This window comes from Chlorocebus sabaeus, chromosome 20 (assembly GCF_047675955.1).
Source record: "Chlorocebus sabaeus isolate Y175 chromosome 20, mChlSab1.0.hap1, whole genome shotgun sequence".
Taxonomy (NCBI): Eukaryota; Metazoa; Chordata; class Mammalia; order Primates; family Cercopithecidae; genus Chlorocebus; species Chlorocebus sabaeus.
In genome coordinates, this window is record NC_132923.1 from 130,674,127 (window position 1) to 130,694,561 (window position 20,435).

Genomic DNA, 20,435 nt, shown 5'->3' on the forward strand with positions numbered 1-20,435 from the left:
TCTTTGGAGAGGGGGTTAGGAACGTGCCGAGGCCGGAGCCGGGTGCGGGGCGGGTCCCGGCGCCTGTGAATCGAGTGGGGCAGCGGGCCGCGCGCTGCCCTGAAGACCCCACCTGTGCGCCCTTCGGGGGCTCGGTGCCCAGTGCCTTAGTAGGCAAGCGGCGGCGGCTGATCCTGCCCCGGGTGCGCCTCGCCTCCCCCTGCGCCCGGGCTCGCCAAACCCCGGCTGCCCGCTCGTCCGTCGGGTCCCCAGGCGTGCGGACGCCTCGACGGCTCCCCCTGCCGGGGCGCTCCCCAGTCCCCACCCTCACCCGGCGGCTCAGGACTAGTCCCCCAACTTGTTCTCTGCTGTTAACTAGTAGAGCTGCCGGAACGATGGGATGGGGTTGCCACAGCAACCAGACTGGACGTCACAATCCGGGCATGTGTGCCGCCCCCCCGCCGTGCCGCCGTGCCTCCGGCGCTGCCGCCGCCACCCTCGGCGGGCTGCCTGCGGGACTCAGGCTGCGGGGTGCAGTGGGCGGAGCGCCCGGGCTTTGCGGGGAGCAGGCTAAGGCGGCGGAGAGAAAGGGGGGTCGAGACGGGGGGGTGGAGGTTTGGGGGGGTGGGGGGGGCAGGCGGCCGCCATCTTCTCGCCGAGGCCGCCTCGCCCGCCGCACGCGCCCGTCCGGCAGCGCACGGGTTAAGGCTGGCACCGCGCCCGGCGGGAGGGGGGGCGCCCACCTCCCCTCCTCCCCGCGCCGGGCATGCGGGGCCCACTGGGCACCGAGGAGGAGCTGCCACGGTTGTTCGCCGAGGAGATGGAGAACGAGGACGAGATGTCAGGTGAGCGGGGCGCGGGTGCGTCCGGGGCCAGAGCGGCGGGGGCGCCGAGACGGGCCGGGCCCAGGGCCGGAGCACGGGCGGCGGGGGCGGTGCGGCTGGGCTGGCGCCGCGCAGGAGGGGCGCCTGGGCTGCGGGGCTGCTCTCCCGCCCTCCTGGCGCCGTGCGGCCAAGGGCGCGGGCTGGGTGAGCGCCCGGGCGCGGCGTGAGGGCGGCTAAGGGCGGGGTGCGATCCGGATCCCCCGGGCGGCGACGCGGGCCAGGCGGGCCAGAGGAACCCGGGCGGGGGCCTGCGCTGGGGGCCCCGGCGGGGAGGGGGCGCGGCGCTGCTGGGGTCAGCCCGCGTGCCCTTGAAGGGGGCGGGAATCGCGCTAGCTCCTGGAGCTGCGCACCCCGCGCTCGCATCCCGCCACCGTGCGCCTCTGGCCTCTCCGCGGGCAGGCGGGACCCGGCCCCTGGCCCATCTCGGCCGTAGGGCGGGCTGGGTGGGGCCCAGAGCGGGGCGAGGACCGGCGGTGCCTGGGGACGCATCGAGCGCCCAGGATGGGGAGGCTTCCCTCCCGGCCTAGGAGGGCTCCGCTCTGGGGCGCACGGGCTCGGACCCCTGCTCCATCCTGCCATGGGCCTCTGTGCGCTGTGACCACTGCTCCCAAGCACTTTACCCGGGCCGCCGGCGTCCTTCTGGAGCGACCTAGCGCCCGCCGCTGTCTCCAGCCCCACCATCGCCCAGGGTGGTGGCCGTTCCTAACCCACTCTGCCTTGGCTACGGGCCTGATGCCCCAGGGCCACCGCCCCTGCCCTTACCATCTCTCTCCTTTTATCTCTCTCAGAATTTAGTATACACAGGACTGTGCGCCAGGGGTTGCCTTGCAGGACAGTTCTTTAGTTAACTGCTCGCCATTTCTTTGGGACGTTTTCCCTCCTGGCACAGCTGGGTAGGGCCCCACCCTGTCAGCCACCCACCCTCCTTTCTGGGAGACTCTTACTTCTCGGCTTCCCTGCACCAAGTCTGTGGCCTCTCTGGACTTCGGAGAGACTTGTGGGAGGCTGGAGGCCATCCCGGGCCCAGGAACGTGCTTCTGGTCCCCTCTGACTTCCAGGGGTGAGAAGATTCCACATATGGACACCTCCAGCTCCTCTTGGAGGAAGCAGCCAGCGTCTTCTGGGGAGGGTATTCCCACCAGGTGGCCATACCCCTTGACCCCTTCTGTTTGCTTGCTTGGTTAGTTGGTGGCTTTAATGCTGTGACTGGGCTCCTACAGGAGCCTGGCACTCACCTCGCCTATTAGGCCAAGTTGGCAGCAGGCGTGCTGGGGACGGGGAATAGGGGAGTCCTCACTTGGGGTGGGGTTGCCCGGACAATAGTTGACTGTCATATTCTGGGTCCTTGGAATTAGACCCATTCTCTGGAGGGGAACTCTGAGGCCCAGCACAGGCACAAAAGTCAGTGGCCATTTTCCACCCAGGAGGCTGGCTCCCCAGTAAGCCAGTTTGCTGTTTCCTCAGTAAGTTGTTTGTTGTGGTGTTTGGGGTGTGGCCCTTTTGTGGCATCAGTGGCATTTCTGGGCTGCACTGACCCTGCGGTGGAGTCCCCTGGCTGTCTTTCCCATCTTACACTCCTGCTTTCTCTGACTATGTGGGGACATAGAGGTCGGGGAGGGGAAGAGGCCAGGGAAGGTGCCCCCAGTCTAGTAGGCACCTGACTCACTGCTTGGGCCAGAGAGGCGGGGCTCTGGTCGTCCTGCCCGCCACCCATGCTCCCCCTCGGTGGGTTGGCCCCAGAGCGTCCAGGAATGCCCCCAGAGCCCTGCAGAAGAGACGCCCTGCTCTGGCACCTCTGGCACCTCTGGCCTGGGGATTTTGCCCCCATCCATCAGCAAGGCCAGCTGCTCCACCTCCAGAGCCTTCCCAGGCTCCTGGCTTCTCTCCATGTCCGAGCCTCTGTCCACTCCTGCCAGTCCCCTCCAGGGCCTTCTACCCAGTCCTTATGATGACCCTCTGCACAACAGCTGGGGTCACCTCATGAACCCAAGTCAGACCCTGACCCGCATGGCTCCAGTCGCCTCTGAAACCCTTGTCCCGGTCCACTCCTGTGCCCCTTTGTTCACAGCAGCCACACTGGCCTCCGTGCTGCTTCTGAAACCCTCCATGCCCCATCCTGCCATGGGGCCCTGGCTGTGACCTCTGTCTGACCTGCTCTTTCGTCTGCTCACCACTGCCGCCTAGTCATTTAGGTCCCAGCTTGAATGTTATGATGGAGAGAGACACCCTTGCTAAGACAGGGCCTTCCAGTCACTCTGAGACACATTGTCATGCTTTCTTTGGAAGAGCTGGGGTCTTGCTGTGTTGTCCAGGCTGGATTCCAACTCCTGTGCTCAAGCGATCCTCCTGCCTCAGCCTCCCGAGTAGCTGGGACTACATGCTTGTGTCACCACACCCTACATACTCAAAACGTTGTTATCAGTTTCCTCCTGGATCTGTGGGTATCCCCTTCAAGTGTAACTCTCTCGATAACCTGCCGTGCCCAGCACCTGAAACCATGCGTTCCTGAGAGATGGTTGTGGTTTCAGTGTCTTGAGGGCTGGGACTCCTAGGTCACCCCAGCTTCTGGCTGTGAAGACAGCCCTAGCCAGGCCTCCTGTCAAGTTGCACTGCTGGCCCCCCACTCACCCTGAGTCCAAGCTCAGCGGTGGTGACCCCCACAGACCAGGGCCAGCTGGTTCCAAAACACGGAAGTTGTTTGTGGCTGGAAGAACTGGTGTTTTGGAAGCTGTCATGATGATTTTTCAATCTACAGCTATCGAACTCATGACTTGTCCTATCTTTTTTCTTTGGTGTAATTAGCACCAGCCAAGGGGGGCAGCTGTCCTGCCTTCTCCAAGGAAATGCTTCTGATACTTGCACCCTTAGCCAGTAAGCCCAGGGGAGTGGGAGCCTGGGTGGGAGGAGGGCCGTGAAGCCCGAGGTAGGGCTGGCGGGAAGCAGGAGAGAAGTTCAGAAAATGTGGCTCTCAGCCCTCTTAGGGCCACTGCTGGGCTGGCAAGTTCCCTGCCTCATTGGCCCAGCTTTTCCTCAATCACAGACAAAGCTAGTGAGCCTAGACTGGGCAGTGTCTGGACTAGGCACCGTTACCACTCTGGCCCCAGTGACAATTGGCCCTAGCTGTGTGAGTATCTTAGGCTTGCTTCCTCAGGTCCAGGGGCCTGGAGAGAGCGACAGTCATGATTCCCAAAAGACCATGACTTTTTAGCCTGCACCCCTACCCCTGTGGAAGCATGGTGTTTTTGGCGGGGGGAGTCCCAGGGAGCCTGATTGTGTTTAACATTCTTTTCTGGGAGGAGGGAGGCAAAATGACCAGCACACTTTGCCCAGTGACTTGGCCAGTGGGTTATTCATTATCATTCCAAGTTGATCAGGTAGTAAGATCCATCTGTGATTTTATCAGTTCATTCAGTCGCTCACCCATCATCCATCCATCCATCCATCCACCTACCCACCCACATCTACCCATCCACCTACAAAACCAACCTAGTAACCATTCACCATCCACCTATCAATCCATATCCATACCATATCCATCCATCCATACATACATCTGTTCTTCCAACTCGCTATTCATCCATGTACCGTCTGTCCATGCTTCCCACCATCCATCCATCCATCCATCCATCCATCCATCCATCCATCCATGCATCTTCCTGCTCTCCCACATCTACCCGTCTACCCACAAAACCAACCATGATGGTGAAGTAACCGTTCACCATCCACCTATCTCTCCATATGTATATCCATCCCTCCGTTCATCCATCTGTCCATCCATCCATTTGTTCTTGTTCTTCCTATCCATTGTTCACCCATGCACTATCTGTCCATGCTTCCCACCATTCATTCATCCATCCACCAATCCATCCATCCACCATTCGTTCATCTTCTGTCCACCATCCATCCATGCATCCATCCATCCACCATTCATTCACCCATCCACCATCCATCCATCTGCCCATCCACCATCCATACATCTGCCCATCCACCATCCATCCATCTGCCCATCTACCATCCATACATCTGCCCACCCACCATTCATGCTTCCATCCATTCACCCACCACCCACCATCCATCCATTCATGTACCCACCATCCATCCATGCATCCATCCACCCACCATCCATCCATGCATGCATCCATCCACCATCCACTCATCCATTCATCCACCATCCATTAATCCACCCACCATCCATTCATTCATCCATCCACCATCCATCCATTGACTATACAATTATCCATCCACCCATCAGAGACTTCTGGAATATCTTCTCTGAGCTGGGTACTGAACACAATGTGTATTGTCTAACTTTCTGGGGCTTTTGCTTATCTCTGTGGCTCTGTCATTTCACTCTCTTTCCCTGTCTCTCTCTCTTCCTCTGTCCTCATATCTGTCAGTTTTCATCTCCCCTGAGGTCATGCCCATGCCTCTCTCTGTCTGGCCGTTTCTCTCTCTTTTGTCCCTCCCTGTCCCAGGTTGACTCCCCCTCTCTTCCCCTTCTCACCTGTCTGTCTTCCTCCTCCCCACCCATGCCCTGGGGCCTCTCCCTGCCTTCCCTGTACCCCCATACTGACTCCCCCCAGGCCCCAGTCACTTGGGGTAAATGCCTCATCTATCTCTGTCTCTTCCCTCCACTCCCCACTCAGGACTGATGCTTTCTTTTGATGTGACACCAATGAGGTGATGTCTGGGTTTTGTTAAATGTCATAAATAAATTATGAATCCTCTCTTGGGCGGGTGTACTGCCCCCCTTTGCCAGCATAAGGCCTGTCTCATTGGGGGAGGTTCAAGGACTAACGGCAGGCTTAGCCTGAGGACTCTTTCTTGGCCAGTGTCTAGGGTGGCCCTGAGAACCCCTGGCCCAGCAGTGCCCAAACTAGAGACCACTGCCTTCTGCTCTTCACCACTGCCGCCCTGACCCTCCTGGGTCTCGCTGGGCTCTGCCTGCCATTGCTGAGCACCTGCAGGCATCGTGTGGGCGCTTTGCATTCACAGTTTTTACTTCTCCCCATCGCGCTGGGGGAAAGGCTGCCACATTAGGGCCATTTCACAGATGAAGAGAGAGGCTCAGTGGGGAGGGGACTTGCTGGGGTCACCCCCAGGAAGGGTAACATGAAGCCTCTGCTGCCCCTGTTACTCCCTCCTCCTGACCCCCTGCTGGCCTTATTCTCTGGTTGGTGCTGGTTGGGGAGTCCAGGTGGGGAACAGCAGGAGCCCCTCTCCCCAGGTCCTGGAGAGAGCGGTGGATGTTGAGCGGGGTCCGTGTCCTTGGCAGGTTTGCTGGCCTTTGCAACCTGGTGATGGTGTTCTCATCCCAGCTCCTGGCTTGGCCCCCTGCAAATCCTTCGACCACCCAGAATCAGATGACCTAACTTTCGCTCCACAGTCACGTGCCTTCCCCTTGTTTTCATCACCTTGTGTTTGCCAGGTGCCCTGGCGACTGCGTCCTTGCTCCGCTGCTGCCCCTCCCCAGAGGAGTCGGGGGCTGGAGCCTGGGCCTGGCAGAGCCGTGGGGCTGTGTGCAGGGGGACTAGTGTGGTGAACCAGCTTTGACCCCCTTGAGGGACCTGTGACCTTCCAGACCACAGACCAGCCTGAGTCACCTCAGTGTCCCCAGGGCATACACCAAGCAGGTTTTCACAGCGTGGGCTGTTTCAATGCTGGATTCTGGGAGGGTGCTGGGGGAGAGACTTGGCAAGGGGGTGGGCGCCCACTGCCTGGGTTCAAACCCAGCTCCACCACTGCCAGCTGTAGGACTGAGATGTGGGTAAATAATGAGGTCCTCTGAGCCTCAGTTTCCTAATCTGCAGATGGGGATAAGAATAGAACCCATCTCTGAGCCAGGCGTGGTGGTTGTGCTTGTTGTCCCAGCTGCTCAGGAGGCTGAGGTGGGAGGGTCGCTCGAGCCCAGGAGGTCGAGGTTACAGTGAGCCGTGATCATAACACTGCACTCCAGCCAGCGACTCTGTCTCTAAAATAAATAAATAAATAAATAAAAGCTGCAAACCAGAAAGAATAGTGCCCCTTTCTGAGTTGCTGTGTTGAACACAGTTGCTGTGTTGATACAGATTAATCAGTCCTAGGTACTTTGGGCCTGGCACGAGCCTGGCAGATGGTAGGCAGGTAACTGCCGCTATTGCAATGCACTACCCTCGTCGGCCTGGCCGCAGCCTGCAGTGGCTTAGCCTAGGCTAGCCTGGGAATCCTGCAGGGCTGAGCTGGTGCGTACTGGGAGCTACACAGGGGCTGGGGGAGCTCTGGAGGAAGCAGCAGAAGGTGCCTCTCCTTCCTCTGGTTGACTTCAGCCCCACCCCGCCTCCACCCCCAGGAGATGGGTGATCACAGGGTAATGGGTCTTAATTAGAGCAGGCTTGGATCCGTGGAGCCTCAGACCCTGGTGGGGTAGGGCTGGTACGTGAGGGCAATGCCAGGTGGGCCAGGAGGGCGGTGAGGCAGCCACGAGGGGCCAGGAGCTGGCAGGATGAGTTCTGAGGTGAGGTTGCTCCTCCCCGGAGCCCCTCACCTGGCATGGGTGGGATCCTGCCTTATCACTGGCTGCATGCTCTGCGTCTTGGAACCATCTGGGCCTCTGCTCTGTCCACCAGATGGAGCTATAGGGAGGAGGAACTGGTGGGCTCAAGGGCACAGGCTGGGGCTTGGGGAAAGGCTGACCGTGGAGTTGCTTGGATGGTGACCCCCAGGTCTGGTTTTGGAAAGCTCAGGGCCTGCTGCAGGAGCAGAGGGTGTCCAAGGGCGGGAAGGGGCTGAGGCTTGGCTGAAGACCGGACTGTGTGGGGTGGTAGTGGGGGCAGTGTCACAGAGAATCAGGTGTGCGGTGACTTCAGGGCCACCCACCTGAAGCCATCTGGGGAGAGGAGGGGCCCATCAGAGACAGGGGTAGGCAGGGCTGAGTTCCCGTTCCCGTGTGCCAGCTCCAGAGCCTTCTCAGAGGTGGGTTTCACCAGGCAGAGGCCCTGGGCTGTGAGGTCTTCTGGGAACAGAGTGGGGGTCTGTCCACGGGCAGAGGGTCTGGGGCCTTGTCCTCAGAGGCCTGTTCTGAGCGTGGGGTAGGGCCAGAGCAGGGGTCCTCCTTTGTCCTCCCCTTACCCATGGGCAGATCCCAGACTTCCTTCCAGAATTTCCGGCAGCCACCTGTGCATGCCCTCGTCCATTCTGTTGCTCAGGCGACCAGTCAGTGACCATGTGCCGGGCTGGGTTTCCTAAGTCTGGGACCACCCTGCTGGAAGGGGACAGCTGGAAGGAAGCAGGAGGGAGAGGCCCCCTCTCGAGATTGCATCAGCCGGAGCCCATTACATAAGCAGTGTTGGGCATTGCCAGGGTGTGGGGGTGGCTCTGCCCAGGCGGTCTCCTGTGGTGGCGGGGGAGGCGGCCGGGTGGCAGAGTGGGCAGCTGTGGACTGGCATCCCATCAGCTGCCCCACCACAGACAGCTCCCTGCCAGCTCTGCCACTGCCCCACCGACACCTGCTCTGCAGGACAAGTCTGGGGGGGTCCCTGTGCATGTTTTCAGCTGGTTTGAAAAATCCCCACCTTCCCACACCAGTGATCAGAGGAATGGGATGGGGTCAGCTGGAGCAGCCCAGCCCCTGCCCCTGGCTGTGTGGGGCCTGACCCACATAAACCCACCCGGGGCAGCCCTTGCTGTTGGCTCCCCTGTGTGCCTTAGCCCTCCACAGGGTGCCCTCCCTGTGTGGGAGCCCCAAGCACCTGGCCACCTTTGAGGAAGGCCCTGGTACAGAGAGGCACCAAGACAGTGGTGCAGCCCCCACCTTCCCCTGGTGCAAACTGGCCCTGTGGGTTACAGGGGTGGGAGGGGCGTCCGCTCAGCCACCAGAGCCACCAGTGCCCCAGAGGAGTGGGGACGGTGGGGCTAAAGCTGCACCCATGGTGTGGGCAGTGGGAGTCCCCGAGACCCAGGGTAGGAGGCCTCCTGTCCCCCTTTCTCTGCTTAGGACTCTCCAGGGGTCCCAGGCCAGGCGGTGGGGGCCTGTGTGGAGGGTGACAGGTGAGTGTTGGGTGTGTCCTGGGTGCACATGTGTGTCTGTGTGTCTGCATGTGGCGAGTGTGTCTGAGCGTGTGGGCCACACTGGGGGACGCCTTGAGGCCCTTTTGTTGACCCTAAGGTCGCCAGACTGCCTGGGTTCAAACCTGGCTCCACCACTGCCAGCTGTAAGTGGTTATGATAAAAAAAACTTCCTTGGGGGAAGGGGCTCTCTGTCTGTAAACTTGATCCAGTAGGGACACTCTGCCTGCTTTCTGGGTGAAAGCCTCCTGGTGGCCCCAGGACCTCTCATCCTCCTCGGGGTCCCACTCGAAGCAACCCTCAGACTCTGAGTGATACTCCCTGTTGTGTCTCCACTGTCACAGAGGGTCGGGTCTAGGGTGTCCATGGCAGAGGGTCTGAGGCTGAGGGGCTTCTCTTTGCTCCTCGGCTTCCCCGAGTGCTCCTGAGTGCACAGGTGATGGTGGAGAGCGGGTAGGGCAAGCTGGATGGGGTGCTGGGGCCGCAGGCTGGCATGAAGGGCCAGCTCTCTCATGGGCCCTTCTAGAGGACTCTTGGAGGTTCTTTCCTTCTGGAAGCCTCCTTTGCCCCCACAGGCAGAAGTGTCTCTACTTTGGATGGTTTGATCCTTGCTGCTCTGCCTGCCAAGAGGACCCTCCCCACTGCCCCTCCACGGCTCATGTTTGGTGCATGGGAACTCCAGGCTTGGCTACCCTTTCTCTCTCCTGATTTCCCAGATGAGGGTCAGACCCCAGGCCACTGCCGCCACAGCAGGGGTCTCATGTCACACCCCCCAGGACACGTGTCAGCCCTTCCTCTGGGTTGGAGGTTGAGGGAGGCAGACCTGGAACTGTGGCCAGTGTCTTCAAAGATACTCCCCTCCTGAGCCTGCCCAGCCTGGGCCCCCTCAGCCTTCCGAGTCAGTGCAGGTGAGGGCAGCTCCTGAACACTCAGGTGTGCTGGACACAGCATCTCTCTGTGGACTGTCACAGCTTTCTAGTGCCCAGCTATGATGCGCTTGGTTTCCCGTTGTGAGTGTGTTGGAGGTGGGGGAGTGTGGACCTGTGTGCCTGTGTGTGCACAGGTGCGGGATCCAGGAGGAGGTACAATATGGTCTTGGATTCTCTATTAAGGCAGCATCCTGTCAAACCCGTGGGGTATCCTGGCATCTTCCTTGCTGAGTTTGTCCTACAAATCCCCGGGGACCTCAGGTATGGGACCCGAGCGTCCCTGTGGTACACAATTCTCTCCCTCTCTATTTATTTATGTTTTTTAAGATGGAGTCTCACTCTGTTGCCCAGGCTGGAGAGCAGTGGTGCGATCCCAGCTTACTGCAACCTCCACCTCCTGGGTTTGAGCGATTCTCTAGCCTCAAGTAGTTGGAATTACAGGCGCCTGCCAGCACGCCCAGTTGAGTTTTGTATTTTTAGTAGAGACAGGGTTTCATCATGTTGGCCAGGCTGGTCTCAGACTCCTGGCCTCAGGTTATCTGCTCGTCTCAGCCTTCCAAAGTGTTGGGATTACAGGCGTGAGCCACCGTGCCCGGCAGGTCCAGCGTTCTCAAGCCGCCTCCTGGCCACACTGTGGTCCTCTCTGTGGAGGGGAGAGATGGGCGTCACTGAGGTCTGTGCTCTGCTCTGTCGACCCCGACTCCTTCCTGGTAGAGACGCTCTGTTTCTCGGGCAGTGACGGCAGCAAGGCAGTTCTATTTGTTGTTCGTGGAGGTTCGGTTTTCTGAACGCTGTCCTGTCAGGGCCAGGTGGTTACTGTCCCATTACAGAGGAGGGAAGGAAAGGCCAGGAGGTGAGGTGATGTCACAATGTCACACAGTCCCTAGAGCTGGGGCTCCTGTTCTTTGTTCTCCCACTTCACTGGGTCTGGGGAGGGCAGGGTGGCTGTGACCTGGCACAGTTGGGTGTCTGGGGTCCCAGCATCCCCAAGGCTGGCGCTGTGTCTTCAGGGCTGTCCTGGAGGAAGCTCAGGAGTAACTGCTGCCACCTTCTGATTTTTCCAGAAGAAGAAGATGGTGGCCTTGAAGGCTTCGATGACTTTTTCCCTGTGGAACCCGTGAGCCTTCCTAAGAAGAAGAAACCCAAGAAGCTCAAGGAAAACAAGTGTAAAGGGAAGCGGAAGAAGAAAGAGGTGAGGGGCAGCACCGGTGCCGGCGAGTCAGGGTCAGGTGGGGTTGTGGTTGCGTCTGCCCGCCGCAGAGGAGGGCTGGGGTCCCTGGACCTTGGAGTTTGAGGGTTTCTGAGAGCTGAGTTTGATGAAGAACGCCATAACCAGTGTCTGATATGAAGCGTTGTGCGCGGAAGCCTTTTTAAGACGTTGGTGAGCTATCCTGTTTCTGGAGCAGGATGTCGGAGCGTCATTTTTCCTTCCTCCCGTTGTCCTATCCTGTGTGGGGACAGGGCCAGATTCAGCCGCCACGGTGCCTCCCTACCTCCCTGCCCCGCTCCCTGCTCCATAGCTGACTCTGTCCCTCTAAACTGAAACCTGAAGAAAGCAAAGCCAGTTGGAGAAGAGAAGCAACGCCCCGTTTAGGGACAGTCACCTGCAGGTGACCTCTGCATTCCCGTCACTTTCTCCCTGGTTCTCGGCTGGTTCTGGATGGGCGAGGCTGCCGCACGCTCCGCTGCCTCTGGTTGGCGGGGTGTGACGGTGCGAACATGTCCGTTGTCTTCCCACGCTGCTGACACATTCCGAGCGTGCTTCTCTGTGCTTCACGCGGGCTCATTTGATCCTCATGACCAGCCCTGGAAATTGGTGGCATGCGAAGGATGATCGCCGGTTGGCAGATGGGGAAACTGAGGCGAGTTTGCAGCTTTAAGTCCTTCCTACTTGCACTGGCACACTGAGGTCTCTGCCATTTCCTCACCATATGTTTTTGGCTTCCTTCTGGGTGTCTCCTCTGATCCTCCAAGCCACCCTATGTTGAGAACAACGGCAGGCACCTCACTTCACAGATGAGAGCAGGGGCTCAGAGGTGCCCTGGCCCAAGGTCACACAGTGACACAGTGGCAGTACTGAGATCTGAACCCAGGGCTGTCAGCTGCACCAGTCACCCCTGCCAGGCGTGTTTCTCCTCTCCTGCCTGCCCCGGGGGGACCTGAGGCCAGCTCTCCACCTTTCTTTCCCCCTGCTTAGAGGGGACTGGGCCGGCCCCACCTTGCAAGTGAGAGGCCCAGGGAGGTAGCTGGTGAGGTGCAGTGGTGGTGGGGTGAGGTGCTAATGCTAAGGGGGTGCCCTTGGCAGCACTGGGCCTGGATCTAGGCCTCCCTGCAGAGTGAGATGGGGAGGTGGCTGCCAGAAGAGCCTAGGGGTGGGTTTGGGGAGCTTGTCCCAGGCTGGAGATGCTCCCTGCTGTGAGGGTTTCGGGAGGGCTTGTTGCGGGGGGTGCACCATGGGTCTCTTGTCCCGTGAACAAGGTGCGATCACTGGAAGGCTTTGAGCAGAGGAGGGACTGATGTGACATGACAGCCTGGCAGGCTCCCCTGGCAGCTCCAGGGCCAGGCCAGAGGCAGGAGCAGAGCCCTGGGGAGGGAGAGATGGTGGTGGCAGGGGGCGAGGGTCCCTGCCTTCACCTCTGGGCCTCAGGTCTGTGTCCCATTTCCACCTCCCCGGCTTGTTTGGGGACTTGGAGGCATTTTGGAGGGCTCTGAACTCTACCTGCAGCCTGTGGTTCCTCCTCTGGTCTGGGTGTCAGCCTGGGGACGTTGGGAGGGCAGAGCCTGCCCTGGACTGTGTCCTTGGTCCTCACGGAGCTCAGGGACTGCCATGGAAAGGATGGGGCTGGGAGGTGTTGGCCCCACCCCTCTGGTCAGAGCTGCCCCAGGTGTGTCCTGCCCCTGTGCTCTCTGCTGGGGGTGGTGGTCAGCACCTCTCACCCACCTCCTACCGGCCCTCCTCTCCCGGCCTCTGCCTTGCCAGGCCCCTGCAGCCCTGGGCTCTCCTGGGAAAGCTTCCTGAGTGTGCCTTGACCACGGCCCCACGGCCCCCTGGTCCACAGCCTGTGTGGCATCCCCACTGCTGCCTGCCCTCACCCCCACCTGCTTTGCAGCCAATCCAGGCCTTTCTGGTCCTCCGTGCACACGAGTGTGTGCATGTGACTGTGAGTGTACCACCCTGTCTTCCCCTGGAGAGACCCTGGCCCCTCTGCCCGATTCTGCCTGCCTTCTCTGTTGCCCCTTAACTCTGTGCCCCATCTGGCACAGTGTCGGGGATGGATGTGTGTCTGTCCCTTTCCAGGAACCCCCCCTTACCACTGGGCCAGCATGGGGGCTGCATGGGGAGGATTTGTGAGGTGAAGGGGGGACCCGGGTCTGTGGAGCTGGGTGTCGAGGCTCCTGCCTGGCCCATCATGCCCCAGAGACTCCCAGGCCTACGCTCTGAGGCTCCTGCATCTTCCCCAGTGTCTCAAAGGGGGTGAAGCTCCCTGTCCCTGTGATTCGATGGGGATGTGGAGATAGGACAGGGGAAGCGGGAACTGTGTGCCTGGAGGATCCCCCAGGGAAGGAGAGGCTGTGAGCCAGCTCCTTTGGTGAGAGACTCCCTGAATTCCCTGCTGCAGCCCCTGCCCTCCTCTTCTGCTGCTGTGGCCGCTGCCCCCTGGCCCCAGAGGTTGGTCCTTGTGCTGGGCCCCTAGTGGGTAGATGGCTCTGGGGCTGCAAGGCTCTGGGATGAAGGCACTGAGACTGTCTGGCAGAGGCTGTGAAATCTTGCTCTGCTGCCATCCCCGCCCTCACACCTCACACCTGGGCTCCATGGGCTCAGGGTGATTTGGATTTTAGGACCCTGAGGCCTCGTGGTCCATGGCAGGGACTCCTACCTGTGCACCCCCTGCCTACCTCCTCTGAGTTAGAAGCTGGGTGGGAGTCTAGGCCAAGAGGGGCAGTGTCGCCTGGGCCTGGGTCTCAGGCCACTGTGCTGGGTGAGCCTGGCTCCCAAATGCAGATGAAGGAACCAGTGGGGTGCAGCAGAGACCTATGGAAGCCTCTGTCCCCCCCAGGTAGGGCTGGCTCCCCTCCCCTCTCCTGGGCTCAGGGTACAGCCCCAGCCCTGGCTAGGAAGGAAGCTTGGGGAGTGGGCAGCGTCTGGACAGTGGCGAGGCCTGGGGGCTGGGGGCCAGGTGGTCTTTGAGGCCTGGGAGGGCTGGTTCTCCGATTCTCTCATTCCCAGAGCGATGATCACGCTGAGCCTTCCCCTTTCCAACTGGCCCAGGTCTTCCCTCCCGCTTCTTTCTCTGACAATATGTTTTTGGTTTTTGTCCAGGTCCCTGTCTCTCTCTGGCTCTTGCCTGTCTGTCTCTCTCTGGGTCTCAGACGTGGTCCTTCCCTCTGGCCTGTGCTTGGTCTCCACCTTGGTAACCTCTCGGCATCTCCTCTGTCTCCTTGGCCCTCTTTTCTCTCTTTCCCCTCTCCCCTCATTTCCCTCCCTCTCTTTCATTCGCTCCACCCCTTCCTCACCCTCTCTCCTCCTCTCTGCTGAGATGCAGTTCTGCTTCTTGGAAGGGGAAGGGAGGGGGCTGGGATGGACAAGAGGCCTCCGGAGGTGCCCCCTCCCTTGCATTTGAGAGCCTGGCTCGGGCCAGCTGTCAGATCTTAGGGGGTCTGGAGCATGCTGTGGCCCAGCTGCTGGGTGCCCCCTTGCCCACCTGCCTGGCAGACTTGGGACCCCAGGATAAAGGCAAGGGGATTTCACCCCTCTGCCCCTCCCTGCCTCCAACCAGGTGGCTCCAAGATGACGGGGCAAAGGGACCAGGGCAGGTGGGCCGCAAGCCGCAGTTTGTTGGTTGGGGGAGGCCGGCAGCAAGTCGTGGATTCTGATTTACATAAAATAACCGGGCTGCAGCCGGAACCTGAGCATATGTAGATGAAGCTCCCTGTCAGACCCTAGCGAGCGCAGGAGGGAGAAATGATTTCAACCTGTACTGCAGCGGTTACCATAGCAACCAATTATTCAGTGCTAAATTATAACTGTTTATAACACTGGTGAATGGGAAGGCTCCTATTTCATTCTTCCCTTTTCCCTCTCAATCTTGAAGGACCCCAAATGGAGAATGACCGACTCTCCGCACCCTTCCTTTTGAGTTTAAATGTCTTCTTTTTCAGGAGATGTGGTGTGTGTTCGGAGCATCGGGCCTAGAGGGAAGGGAGATGGAGGTGGGAGGCCTCCGCCAAGCGGAGCTGGGAAGGAGGAAGGGTGGTGGGACTGTCCATTGGGATCCCCAGGGCCTGATCGCATGCTGTGCCCTCAGCAGGGTGGGGGCTCAGAGCAGAGACCCCTCCTGCCTGCCCCTGCCTCCTGGCACACATAGGCTGGGCATAACATTCAAGGCAGCTTTGCAGGTGGATTCCATGTGGGGACTCCACATCCACTAAGACTCTTCTGCTAGCTGATGGAACGTCCCCTGTAGTCACACCTAAGGCTGCTGTAGCCAAAAGGTCAGTGCCCAGGTCGAAGGCCAACTGTCATCTGGATCTTCATGCCTGCAGTGTGGTTTGATGACCCTCAAACCTTAGGGCTGGATTGGTTCGGGGACTTAGTTAGGGAATTACTGGTCTGTATCTGTGTCTCCTCCCCCACATGTGGCTTGGTCTATGAGCCTCTCCGTATGTTTTCAGATACTGAACTGCGAATCTATCTCTGGTTCTTGATCATTGCTTCCCTTCTTGCCACTGGATGATGCTTCATCCCTCCGGGTCCCACTGATGAGCCACTGCTCTGCTAGGTGTTTTCAGAACTATTTGCAGCTTTCTCTGCAAGGAGAGATTTTGGAAAAACACCACAAAAAGGAGACCTAGTTCTAGAGTGTCAAAACAGCTGGGTGCAGGGTTCTGCCCTGCACCGTCACCCTCAGCCAGCCCCTGGTAGGGGAGGAGGGCTCTGATGAGATCTGGTGCAGGTGGGAGACCCAGCTGTGGGGGCTCCATGTGGTGGAGGCAGGGCAGAGGCTCAGGGCAGGGGAGGCAGGTGGGGACTTGGGAGTCAGACCCGTCTCTTCAACTGGACTCTCCCCAGTGCAGGCGGATGGAGGAGGGAGAGAAGTGCACCTGCTTCCAAGAAATGAGGGCTTTGCTGGCTTGCCTGAGCCCCAGTGGGTGACAGCAGGGCAGGGGCCACAGATGGACAACAGACATGCCCGACGTCACCTGAGCCCGTTTCGTGCCAAGGATCTGTGCCCTCCTGCCCTGCCACTTAACTCTGAGTGGACACTGGGTGAGCCCTCTGTCACTGCCGGGCTCACGGCCTTCTGCCAGCCCTACTCTCCCAAGCTGGCATGCGCTGCTGCTCCTGCCAGACAGTGGAGGCTGCTGGAGGTGCCTTCCCCTCCCTATCCCTCCCTCCCTCCGGCTCTCCCTGGGCCGCCACTCCTGGTCTCCCCTGCAGGTCATCAAGGGGCCTGCTTGCCATCAGATGCCGGGTCGGCACCCCACAGATGTTGCCACAGCAGCCCCTTCTCCCTCTGTACCGTGCTGCCGCCCAGCTGCTGGCAGCCTCTGTGCAGTTAGCTTGAACCCAATTCTGACAGCAGAAATGTGGGGGTGACTCTGATGTGTCCCCTCCAGCTTGCCATCCTGGCTGTATCTTTGACTTCCAAGCAGAGCTGGGGTCATCATGGGTCATTTGGGCATTTTCTGGGCATCATCAGAATCACAGTGCCCTCTGGTGTCTACGCGTGGGCGTGGTGGTGTCAGGGGGAAAGGGTCATTCTCACTGCAGCCTGCTCTGGCTTGGCCGAGTCCCCTGCCCAGGACACGGCAAGGTGGCCCAGCCCTGGAGACCCGGGTGCACGTCCCATCATGCACCCCGCCCCACCCCAGCTCAGAGCACTGCTTCTCTGTGCTTAGGTTTCTCCCATGTCAGAGATGTTCAAGGCATTTTCTTTTCTTTTTTTTCTTTTTTTTTTTGAGACAGTTTCACTCTTATTGCCCAGGCTGGAGTGCAATGGCGCGACCTTGACTCACTGCAACCTCTGCCTCACAGGTTCAAGCGATTCTTCTGCCTCAGCCTCCTGAGTAGCTGGGATTACAGGCATGTGCCACCATGCCCGGCTAATTTTGTATTTTTTTTTTAGTAGAGATGGGGTTTCTCCGTGTTGGTCAGGCTAGTCTTGAACTCCCAACGTCAGGTGATCCGCCCACCTCGGCCTCCCAAAGTGCTGGGATTTCAAGCGTGAGCCACCGCGCCCAGCCTCAAGGCATTTTCTTACAGTCTCCCTGTTTCCATCCTTTCTGGCATCCCCAGTTCACAGATGATGTAGCTGAGGTTAGCTTGCCACAGTGACTTGCCCGAGTCTCAGGCTTGCAGGGGGCAGAGCCTCCCTGGGGAGCCTGGGACTCACTGGCAGGCCATGCAGGATTAACCATGGGTCCCCCGACTTCACGCTCAGTGGGTTTGTGAGGTTTGTTCTCTGGCAGCTGAAGGCCCCCCAGGGCCCCTTCGTCTGTCCAGCCCCCAGCCTCTGTCCGTGGTGCTGAAGTTCATGGCGGCTTCTCTCCCTTGTCCTTACCTCTGCTGGGGCGAGGGCTGCGGGAGAGCATGTCTCTCAGATCTCCTCAAGGCCGGTCTCTTGAAGCTGGCCAAACTCTGACTCCTTCAAGGGGACATGGACATCACTGTCTGACCTCCACCTCCCCAAAGGACTGAGGCTGAGCCTGGGAGCTGTGGCTCCAGGGCCCAGCATCTCCTCCAGCCTTGAGAGTAGGCTCCCAGCCAGTGGCCGCGTCAGTATTCCCGGAAACACCCGGTTCCGGAAAAGCAAAGAGCACAGAGGCCCTGCTGCCTGGCAGCTGGCAGCGCCGCTAACTCTGGCGGCTTAATGGGCTAAGAGGTTTGGGAACAGGGAGGTTGGCGGGCAGGGGAGAGGGAGCAGGGCTTCCAGGAGAGTGGGGAAGTGCAGGCAGCGTGTTGGAGGGGGTGCTTCCCAGCTGGATCTTAGAGGAGGGGGCCCTCACCTCCCCCTTCAGTGACCGTTTCCCTCTCCACTAACTGTTGGATGTGCCTGTTTGAAGCCACTCTCCTGGGAAAAGGCAGGTCATCCCCTTTTGACAGTGTGGCCTGAAAGGGCAGAGGTGGGCTGGGAGCCTCCCAAGACTATCCAGGGAGGCCCCCTGCCTTTGCTGCTCCCTCATTCTCTTTCCTTCTGCCACCCTTTCCTTTCCTTCTCCCTCCCTTCTTCTCTCCCTCCCTCCCTCTTTCCTCCATCCTCCCTCCCCGCCACTGCTGTTTCCTGAGCTCATTTTTTATCCCTCTGGTTCTCTCTTCATCTCATCCCTTGCCTCTCCTTGCTCACCCTGAAAACAGTTAATGGCAGTCCTGTGCATGGCAAGCCCTGCGCACAGTGGGGATCATGGCCCTGCTGCCCGGCCCCTCCCTGGGAAGTGGCTGTGGAGGGCTTCGCCAGTCGACTTGCGACTTGCATCTCTAAAGGCCACAAGTAAATCACTTTCTCCGAGGGGCAGCACCTCTCTCGTGGGGTGCTGTGGTTGTAAACGCCCTTATCTCCATATAAATGAGCCATTTTCTGCCTGTACAGACAGGAAACTAAATCAAGGAAGCTAAGCTTAAGAGCTGCCTAAATTACCTTGTCTCATATGGAGAGGAAGAGGCCAGGCTGGGATGGAAGTGGGGGAAGGTGGGCTTGTGCCATCCGTAGCAGTGTCTGCAGAGTCCGCACATGGAGAAAACTGGGATGTGCACGCTGCATTAATTACAGGTTTCACCTGACGAACGCAGTTCCATGGGATGTGAACTTAAGCAGAGAGCTGCGGCGCTGGGGCCTGAGATGCAATGGCCCTTCTCCGGTTGGGGCCCTTCTCTGGCTGGGGCTCTTCCCTGGCTGGGGCTGTTTCTTCCCTGGCTGGGGCTCTTCTCTTGCTGGGGCCCTTCCCTGGCTGGGGCCCTTCCCTGGCTGGGGCTCTTCCTGTGCACTTCGCTTTTTAACTCTGGGACCACATCCTCCAACACCGGCTCCTGGGTCCATGCCCCGTCATGTAAAACTGGTTCAGCCTCTAAAGTCCATAGAAGCCTGATGATGACTGAAGCAGAGCCTGAGTTCACCCGCAGGGCTGCTGGAGTAGGCCAAGCTGAGCTTGCCGATGGAGAAGCCTGCTCTCACCAGAGAGCTGCTCTCACCTTGCCTCATCTGCAGGCTCCACTGCTTCCTGTGGCGTAGACCCTGGGGACAAGACCTGGCTTAGGCTGGCTTGGGGTTGCCCCTTTGGCTGGACTTTGGGGCTGAGCCATGAGCAGTGGTCCCTGATGATGACCGATCCCCAGCGTGGGCCAGGAGGTAGCTTTCAGGGTCATCCTGCCACCCAGGACTCTGGATGTTTGTGAGGCCTCTGTTGCCCTCACTGTCCCCCTTCTTTTCCAGGGAAGCAATGATGAGCTATCAGAGAATGAAGAGGATCTGGAAGAGAAGTCGGAGAGTGAGGGTAGTGACTACTCCCCAAATAAAAAGAAAAAGAAGAAACTCAAGGACAAGAAGGAGAAAAAAGCCAAGCGAAAAAAGAAGGATGAGGATGAGGATGATAATGATGACGGATGTTTAAAGGTGACTATGTAGGCCTGGCTGGGGGGACAGAGCGACATCCCCATTGGAGGGGCTGAGCCTCTTGCCTATATGGGTTTTTTTGTGTGTGTGTGAGATGGAGTCTCGCTCTATTGCCAGGCTGGAGTGCCGTGGCGCGACCTCTGCTTACTGCAACCTCTGCCTCCCAGATTCAAGTGATTCTCCTGCCTCAGCCTCCCGAGTAGCTGGGACTACAGGTGCATGCCACCATGCCTGGCTAATTTTTGTATTTTTAGTAGAGATAGGATTTCACCATGTTGATCAGGATGGTCTCCATCTCTTGACCTCGTGATCCACCTGCCTCAGCCCCCCAAAGTGCTGGAATTACAGGCATGAGCCACGGTGCCCAGCCTGTTTTTTGTTTTTTTAAGATGGAGTTTTGCTCTGTTGCCCAGACTGGAGTGCGGTGGCTCCTGCCTTAGCCTTCCAAGTAGCTGGTACTACAGGGACGCATCACCACGCCCAGCTAACTTTTGTATTTTTAGTAGAGAGGGGGTTTAGCCATGTTGGCCAGGCTGGTCTTGAACTCCTGGCCTCAGGTGATCTGTCCACTTCAGCCTCCCAAAGTGTTGGGATTACAGGCGTGAGCCACTGTGCCTGGCTTGTTCTCTGCCTTCTGACCTGAGAGCCTGAGTCCGAAGGGCCAGAGTGTCCTTTCCCACCTGACCTGAAGATGGAGCCATGAGTGTGTGTGCTCTCGTGTGTGTGTGTGTGTGTGTGTGTGTGCATGCACAGTAAGGATGGATGAAATGTAGGGCTCAGTGGCGGAGATCGTGCAGCATCTTGCTGATGTACTGGCTGCTCTGCCAACAGCTTGCCTGCACGAGTGAGCAGCTATTTCTGGGGAGAGTGATAGATAGTGTGAGCTCCAGTTTAGTGTCAGGAACCTCTTGCTTGGAGCAATTTGGGAAAATAAAACAACAAATGGATTCTTTGCCACAAGAAGTGCTGGACAGCTTTGTTTATGGTAGGAA

The 20,435-nt window shown here is 59.0% G+C and overlaps 1 protein-coding gene across 2 annotated transcripts in view; it reads left to right on the plus strand.

Annotated features, from left to right (window-relative positions):
- Nucleotides 1–334: 334 nt before the first annotated feature.
- The window catches only part of CHD5 (chromodomain helicase DNA binding protein 5), a 79,356-nt gene continuing 59,255 nt past the window's right edge, over nt 335–20,435 (plus strand). Inside the window, exons 1-3 of one of the 2 annotated variants that reach the window (XM_007980798.3) lie at nt 335–824; nt 10,900–11,027; nt 19,264–19,443. In XM_007980798.3, the coding sequence (XP_007978989.3) occupies nt 746–824; nt 10,900–11,027; nt 19,264–19,443 (387 nt within the window). In that variant the 5' untranslated portion in view covers nt 335–745. The remainder of the gene's footprint in view (nt 825–10,899; nt 11,028–19,263; nt 19,444–20,435) is intronic. The other variant, XM_007980799.3, reaches the window with a different exon arrangement.